This window comes from Cynara cardunculus, assembly GCF_001531365.2.
Source record: "Cynara cardunculus var. scolymus isolate 2C chromosome LG 2, CcrdV1, whole genome shotgun sequence".
Taxonomy (NCBI): domain Eukaryota; kingdom Viridiplantae; phylum Streptophyta; class Magnoliopsida; order Asterales; family Asteraceae; genus Cynara; species Cynara cardunculus.
In genome coordinates this window covers 1,350,994-1,359,118 of record NC_037529.1, presented here as the reverse complement: position 1 = coordinate 1,359,118, position 8,125 = coordinate 1,350,994, and the positions used below count along the sequence as shown (strand labels likewise).

The following is an 8,125-nucleotide window of genomic DNA, read 5'->3' as shown; positions in this document are numbered from 1 at the left end:
TTTTTTGACAGCACTGCCCACTGTGGCACCACTGTGGGAAGTCTACCAGCCTTGTTACTACTTCTTGGGAAACGTGCAGCTTGAAGATCTCCCAGATTTTTTTCCTCCAGCTGTTATGAGCTGTCTTCCATGCTCTATTTTATTTTCTTTTGTATTTTTCTTTGCTTGTACTAATTGCCCAATTTGTAATGATTGGGTATGGCCTTCATCCCTTCCTCTCCCCTATATAAAGAGGCTTGGGAGAGCCATTTTTGGGTGTACCATCTTGGAGCAACTTGTGCTCAAAATATCATCTTTGGTACCAACTTGTAGATATTGCTCTCATATATATATAATTAGTAATTAATCCTTTTTAATTTTATGTCTTTACTGTATTGTCTTTAAATTTATGTATTTAATTTATGTCTTTAAATTCATGTATTTAATTTCTTGTCTTTAATTTTATGTCTTTAATTTCTTGCACTTATAATTTAGTTTTACATTAATGCAATTTATATTCCAGTATTACTTTATGTCTTTTATTATTTTTATTATGTCTAGCTAAATTACTCGTATGGGTGTGGGTGTGAGTTTAACTTATGATGTTTTTATAATATTTGGGTGTTTTTATCTTTTATYACTTCGTCACTTAGTCACTTAAAACGGCACTTAAAATGCGGATAAGCTGATCACTTTGACGTGTTAATATTAGATCTTAGACCCAGAGATGGGCGGATCCGAAATACGACTTAAGTGATGCACATTGAACTCGAGAGGGTCTTTGAATAATTACGTGGAGACGCGAATTTTGCATGCATTTAGCTAGGGGTTAAGCAATATGTATTTCCATCGCAAAGAGATTTGGGTGAAAATTTTCATTCCTTTTACTTTTTAGCTAAATAGGTAAGTTTCGAAGTGATAAATGTAAAAACTTTCTGGACTTTTATAAGGCCCGGTTATAAAAGTTCGTTTTCGAGAGATCGGAACTTTTATAAACAACTCGTAAAAGTTTAACCATTTTATTGTTGATTTTATTTTAAGCAACACATGCACCCATGCCCATCATTTAGTATTAAAAGTTTATCTCGTTAATTAGCTAGTCGGTCCTATTTCAGTCTTTTTATAAACAAAAATCAAAAGTTATTTTACATCTCGAAACTCGTGCAAGAAGCTCATGTTAAATCTCTAAATCTCTAAATCTCAATCATACCTTCTCTGTGGGAACGATCTCGGTACTTTGTACCACTTTATTACTTGCAAGCGATCATAGTGTCGGCGTATACTTGCACCGACATTGTGCGGACATTCTGCCCACTAGGAATACGCGAACGATCCTAACCTGTCAATAGTCATCTTGATTATTGATAAAGAGTTGGTACAATTTTCAATGTTTTGCTTTATGCCATGTGGTTGAGACACCCGTCATGGTAACAACGATGATACCTAATGTTTGGTGGTCCAGACAACTGTGCCCAGCGATAGCGACATGGGCACAATCGCTTGTCAATACCGCAGACGACCTGTAGTGCTTAAAATCAGGATTTTCTTCATTTGACCAAAAGTTTTTCACCTCCACTCCGATTTGGGCTATTCAAGTTGCTTTTGATTCGTATTTCGAAGCTCTTCAAGATGGAAACAATAAGGATTTTAGTTTCCTCAAAAGAGATGGAGTTCCTATAAGTCAAAAGATGAAGGTCCTTGCGATAGATGTTGTGGATATGAAGCTTTCACTAAAGGAAACTCAAGTTGTAGAGTAAAACCTAAATTTAGTCTAAATATAGCAATGTGAGTTTAAGTTATTTTGTGAAAACTATGTACATGTCAATCTGTGTATTTTTGAAGTATTGACGTGTTTTACTCGATATTTATCAAATGTGATGAATATTTGATAAAGTAACATATTTGGTAAATTTGGGTTAACAAATCTTATATATATATATATATATATATATATATATATATATATGTATATATAGGGTTGAGTTCAAATAAAAACCACTCAATTTGTAAAAACCGTGAAAATCTCATTCAACCAATCATAATTTTCCATTTTGTTCATTTTTTTTGTAATTATGAGAGGTTGATTAACCATTTTTATTGTGCAGGGTGTTAATCATGGATATTATCATCTTAATTATTTTAATTTTAGAAAAATACATGAAACGGTTTCATTAAAATTTCATTAAGTAGTATATTAAAATTTCATAACCACATATGAAACAACTTCATCAAAAAAAGTATTATATGAAAAAATTTCACAAGATTAACAATTTCATGAAAAAATTTCATAAGATTAACGATGGATGAGAGTAGTTTTTACGGTTTTTACAAATTGAAATGATTTTCATTTGATCGCTTCTCTCTCTCTCTCTCTCTCTATATATATATATATATATATATATATTGGTGGGGTGGGGGGGGGGGGTTGGACATTTTGATAAAGAAGGCAAAATAATGAGTTATTTTGATAATTTATTTGTACTTATTTGATATCAATGCATTTTGGTGTATTTGGTTTACCTTTTTTTCTATTTCAAAGAGGAAAAAAAAGGGTTCTATGGGCCGTGTTATTGTTTTAACAGGCTCGGCCCAGCAAGTGATGAAACTGAAAGGCAATTTACAAATTGGCTTAATTTGATTTTAGGGTTCTTAATACTACTCTGAAGGACCAGAAGAGGCGGAGCGTCGTCCATCGGAGTAATCCATCTCAGGTACGTACTCAATAACAGTAATTCAAAAACATCATGGTTATGGTGATCGTAAGTTTCTGTTTGGTTAGTCGCATTATCGTTTGTTAAAAAGTACCGTAGATTGATAGGGAGAATCGAAGTTTGGCTCGTACACCATGGTGATCCTGTGGTATTATCCGTTTCATTTCCTATAAAATGAACCTATTGTTCATCAATTCGTGTTAAATGTTACTTGAAATTATCATATAGAGGTCTAATTATCAACTGTCTAGAAATTAGAAGCAATTAGAGCATAGCAGGAATTTGAAAATAAAATTAGGGATCTGAAACCTAAGATTTCTCCAACAGATATGATTAATTATAGTTATACCTTTGTTCTTTGGTCATTCGCCATGGTTTTTTTGCATATTGAGAAGTACCTTCATCTCAGGAGGTTCGCAATTTTGAAAGTTTGTGATGAATTGTGATTTTAGTGGTAGACATTGTTGCATTGCTGATAAATTCATTGGGATATAATGATTTGGTTACATTTTGCTATAAATTCGCATCACATCAGTGAATTTAATTTTTTAATTGATGTTTTTATATAAATGCCTATATTTTTTTAAAATATATAATATTTATATACATTAAATAGAACAAATAAACTCACACACCCTCCCCACCTGGTAACTTTTACATTTTTATAGCATTTCTGGTAACTTTTACATTTTTATAGCATTTCAGGTATCAGCATCAGAGAAGGAACTTGATCGAAATCGAACCATGGTAAACCATGTTTCCTTCTATTACTTAATGAGTTTATGCTTTTCATTTGTGAATAATTTGATGTAATTTTTCTGGGTTCTGATGTGATAAATTCGGCAGTCGCTTGTGGCAAATGAAGACTTTCAGCACATTCTTCGTGTACAGAACACAAATGTCGACGGAAAGCAAAAGATCATGTTTGCCATGACCTCCATCAAAGGTATCGGTCGTCGTTTTGCCAATATCGTTTGCAAGAAAGCCGATGTTGACATGAACAAGAGGTAATTTGCTTTGCTTTGATAGCTAGTGATATCTTTAAACTGTAAACATTGTTGATTATGGTTAGATTAAGGGGTGGTTTACCAAACGCTAACCCAGTAAGTACTGGTCGGATCACTTTACCTTATCAAATGGACATGACAATGATTGAGAATCTTGCCCTTGCCCTTGCTTTGTAAAAGCGATAATAAAGACCGAAAGTCTTACCCAGTAACTGAGAGAAATGACTAAGCACCGAATAAATAATGTTCCATACAATGCCCTTTAAAATATATTAGTTTTACTTGAAATGGAAGTGATTAGCATTATTGATAATTTAGATAAACAGCCAGTATGGGGCTGTTTAGGCTGTTCACTTAGCACTTAACGGTAATTGCTTACCGAGTCAAACTTTCATTTCTTACTGGACAAGATTTTAATCTATTAAAAAACATCTTTTTATTTGGTCAAGGCTTACAGGGTAAAAGTTGTTACTCACACTTAACGGGTATGGTTAGGGCTTACCGGGTAAGAGTTGTCACTCACACTTAACGGATAGGTTTTTGTCATCGCTCTTGTCGGGTTAGATTTTCAATCTTTGTCATGTCCATCTGATACGGTAAAGTGACCTGCAGCACTTACCGGACAAGTGTTTAGTAAAACGTCCCTAAACATGTCTAAAAGTATGTGACCATTAGTTTTACCCCCCTTGACGCAGGGCTGGTGAGCTCTCTAATGCTGAAATCGACAACTTAATGACCATCGTTGCTAATCCTCGCCAGTTCAAAATCCCAGACTGGTTTCTTAACAGAAAGAAGGATTACAAGGACGGGAAGTACTCCCAGGTAACCTCCAACGCCCTCGATATGAAGCTGAGAGATGATTTGGAGCGCCTCAAGAAAATCAGGTCTACTTTTTACTCGAATATCTTACATCTTTTTTAATGATTACGAACTGGCTTTCTACATAAGGATTTCACTTCTTTTATTTTGCCGAAAACGCTGTAAATTTCCTTAACGAAACGGGAATCGTGGAGCCTTTCTGCATCTTTAATCTTGAATCATCTTCAGGAACCACCGTGGGCTTCGTCATTACTGGGGTCTCCGAGTTCGTGGGCAACACACCAAGACCACCGGTCGCCGTGGAAAGACCGTTGGTGTGTCCAAGAAACGATAAACGAATGGTTATGAGTTACCCTTTTCGCATGTTCTTGGGATTTTATATCTCTACAAATCGAGGTTCGCAGTAGAATTGGTGAGTTTTTTTCGTCGAAATCCCTACAACTTGAAAAGATTGTTCTATTTTTTCGCAAAGAGGAATTAAATATATTTGGATCTTATTTTTGGCAAGTTTATTTGTGATCGTAAGACCATATGATAGTATCTGCTACATGGTGTACAGACTGCATAACTAGCTGCTAAACAGTAACCGAAACATAACCATATTTCATTTCTCCTGGTTCAGCCTGGCTGCGGCCGCCATCGATGCGGCCACGCCACCTGGGTAAGTAGCCAGCTCCGGCTGGTTTCTGATCTCCGCACCTATCACCCCTTCTGCATCCTCCCTCGTCACCGGTTTGTCTTTTGGCAGCAACTTACTCGCATCCTGCTTGCATATTTCACCCATATTACAAACACGTCTATAGACTCGGGATCATATGTAAAAATTGAGACCACATAAATAACATTGAAACTTCACAAAACATGGTGTTTCATCGTGAAGGTTCAATGATTTTTTACTACAAGGTTCTGGTGTGAAGCTTCGGTTTTATTTCGTAGTCTCACGTAGTCGGTTATTATAAGAAAAACGAGAAGGAAAAAGTCGAAAGTAAATCTTCATTTGTGAATTATTAAAAAAATCTATTTCGAGATGACATATATCGAGAATATTCGCATGTGAATAACTTCAAATCTATTTTGATCGATAATAAGAAAAGCTCTATTGAATATTCATATATGAATCATTGAAAACCTATTTTGAGATGCTTATGTGAAGCAAGTCGTATGGGTATGGTAAAACTTCAAAGCAAGAATCAGAAGTGATCAATAACACTTACCGTCAACACATCTCCTAGCTTTGTTTTCTTCTCTTCGCTCATCGTTCTAGCGTTCTGGGATGCCGCCGCCTGAGCCTTGGCGGCTATACCGCCAGGTGTCACTTGCATACGACCGGTTGCACGGATTTCTGCCGCTTGTATCGCGGCGGCATCGCTCTGTTCTACCGGTTTCTCTCCGGCAGATAGGGCACTAGCTTCCAATGCCTCTCCAATCGTAACCTGTAGATCACCGCTGGTTTTTGCCGGAGCCGGAGACGCCGTCGTGTTGGTTCGCACATACTGCCCCACCACCTGTCGGAATTCCAACACAGGTTAATTACTGGAAATATAATCAGTTACAAATACAAATTAGCGGTTAAGTTCTATTTGTTGCCTCTCCGCCGACCGACTCGGTGATGATGTGATGACCGGCAACTTCCGCGTCGGAGACGGTGACACCCTGGTCTTTGGTGGCGCTAGTGACGTCATGATGGCCAACGACGCCACGGTTTTCGTTTACGGTGGCTGCTGACTGCATGACGGCAGCAGGTCCGCCTCTCTGGGTTCGACCGAGTGCCCTGGTCTCGGCGGCCTGCAGGGCGGCGGCATCTTGTGGGGTGATGGGTTTGTTGGCCAAGTCGCCGGAGACTTTGAAAACGTCACCGTATTTGATGGCTTCCTCCTCTTCAGCTTGTGGTCGTCGTGGTTGTCCTTGACTCATTTTCGTCGTTAAATTATGAAACAAGAAAACGGATACCGACGTGGCGTCGTTAAGACGGGCTTAATGGGTATATATATATATATATATATATATATATATATATATATATTAAGTTTTGGGTTCTTTTTGGGAAATGGTGTGGCAAGGAATTGACACGTGAAGGATGAGAAGGATAGGAACCGGTAATGAGAGATTGCCACGCAAGACTAGCGATTAATACGTGTCAATAATTGAATAGACGTGGTGTGTTATGTGCATCCTTACAAATGACACTTGTCACTAACCCAAATTATGTTCCCCTAAAAGTTGGAGTAAGTTATGGATTTTTGTAAATCGTGTTTTTTAAAACGGGTTATTTATTTTAGGTTAGAGTGGTGTATCCTGGAAATTAATTGGGTGGGAATATGCTGAATAGGACGTGGGAAGGCAAACATATGGTCATATGGGACTGAGAGGAAACCATATAAAATAAAGTTAAAAATAAAAAAATTAATCTAGTCAACAAACGTTTTTGGTATTTGATTGAGGGACTTATCTTTCAGTCCTTAAGTGATGTATCCCCCCCTAGGTTAAGGTTTCGAAAAAATGGAAGTTAGTGGGAGAAAGATAAGGAAGGGTCTCCATCTTTAAATCAATCATAATTAAATATTAACACCAATTTGATGTATCGAGATGCATCTGATTAATACTTGTGATAATTATAATTCATAAATAAGTGTGATATTAAATGTGATCAAGGGTTTATATCATTTCTTCCGGTTTTTACTTCAACTCTTATCAAGGGTGCACATTTTATACCCCAAAAATATTTACTTAAAAACATGGGTTGAGTGGGTATTTCGGATCAACTTGTGTGCACCTCAACTAATTTCAAGAGACTTGGAGAACAACCATGAGAACTCCAATTGCTTTACAAAACTCGAGCCCCACAAAGTTCTTAGACATGAAAGTATGAAAGTAATATTTTTCTGTTAAGAAATTGCATTTTCAAACATATCATAAGGTCATAGTTTTACAAAGAAATACTTCGTCAATGGGCAAAATAGTCATTTTATAGGTAAAAATTAAAAATCGTAAATATCCCTTCTAATAATCGACATATTTGTCAACAAAGCGGTTATTAAATTTTAATGATCGGTTTTTTGTATTTATAATTCTATTGCCTACAATTAAAGTGTTACTTCGTTATCATAAAATAAGTGTTCTCAATTGAAGTGATACGTAGTTTTAGACATGCATAATTATTACAATTTTCTGTTAACGAAATTATATTATCATGCTTATTTCATTTCTCTTTTTCACACCTCTTAAATATCTATGCATTAATTACGGGTAAATTTAAGAATTTGTTTATTACTTTTAAAAGTAGACACTTATTTTAGGACCGAATAAATATTAAAGAAGTCCGACATCCAAATGTACATTTCGTTACCCCCTCTTTAATCCCATCTTTTATATAACCATAAAAGTGGTGTCTGATTGGTTTGAGCTTGAGCTCCAAAAGTTAAAAGTGTCTTGAGGTCTCAGTTTCAAATCCAAGTAGGAACAAAAATACTCTTGTGGTCACAGAGGCTCAAATGCGGTGACTCCGGGCTACCCGTAAAGCAGGTTGTAACCCTGGAATTAGTTGGCTCGTATAGCGAGTTGGATAACTAGGTTAATAAAAAAAATCATTTGTCTCTAAACTTCAAAATC

General features: G+C 36.3%; 2 protein-coding genes across 3 annotated transcripts; one reads left to right on the top strand and one right to left on the bottom strand.

Annotated features, from left to right (window-relative positions):
- The first annotated feature begins 2,604 nt into the window (after window positions 1-2,604).
- LOC112507030 (40S ribosomal protein S18) lies at window positions 2,605-5,053 on the top strand. 2 transcript variants are annotated; one of them, XM_025111419.1, is made up of 5 exons: window positions 2,605-2,690; window positions 3,396-3,437; window positions 3,537-3,697; window positions 4,393-4,581; window positions 4,745-5,053. In XM_025111419.1, the coding sequence occupies exons 2-5, from the start codon at window positions 3,435-3,437 to the stop codon at window positions 4,848-4,850; spliced, it is 459 nt and encodes a 152-aa protein (XP_024967187.1). In that variant the 5' UTR covers window positions 2,605-2,690; window positions 3,396-3,434; the 3' UTR covers window positions 4,851-5,053. The 2 variants fall into 2 exon arrangements, with proteins under 2 accessions (XP_024967187.1, XP_024967188.1); XM_025111420.1 differs by having other exon boundaries at window positions 2,618-2,690; window positions 3,388-3,437.
- Window positions 4,990-6,483, bottom strand: LOC112507029 (late embryogenesis abundant protein D-34). Its single transcript, XM_025111418.1, has 3 exons — window positions 6,104-6,483; window positions 5,731-6,021; window positions 4,990-5,279 (listed from the first exon to the last, which is right to left on the bottom strand). Exons 1-3 carry the CDS (start codon window positions 6,428-6,430, stop codon window positions 5,121-5,123), a joined length of 777 nt encoding a protein of 258 aa, XP_024967186.1. The 5' UTR covers window positions 6,431-6,483; the 3' UTR covers window positions 4,990-5,120.
- Window positions 6,484-8,125: the final 1,642 nt, after the last annotated feature.

Excerpts from the sequence above, each read along its gene's own strand:
- LOC112507030 (XM_025111419.1), top strand. Across the intron at positions 3,698-4,392 it reads GATGTTGACATGAACAAGAG|GGCTGGTGAGCTCTCTAATG; the intron begins GTAATTTGCTTT and ends CCCTTGACGCAG. Across the intron at positions 4,582-4,744 it reads GAGCGCCTCAAGAAAATCAG|GAACCACCGTGGGCTTCGTC; the intron begins GTCTACTTTTTA and ends AATCATCTTCAG.
- LOC112507029 (XM_025111418.1), bottom strand. The coding sequence starts at position 6,430 with ATGAGTCAAGGACAACCACGACGACCACAAGCTGAAGAGGAGGAAGCC. Across the intron at positions 6,022-6,103 it reads CCGAGTCGGTCGGCGGAGAG|GTGGTGGGGCAGTATGTGCG; the intron begins GCAACAAATAGA and ends GAATTCCGACAG. Across the intron at positions 5,280-5,730 it reads AGCTAGGAGATGTGTTGACG|GATGCGAGTAAGTTGCTGCC; the intron begins GTAAGTGTTATT and ends ATATGCAAGCAG.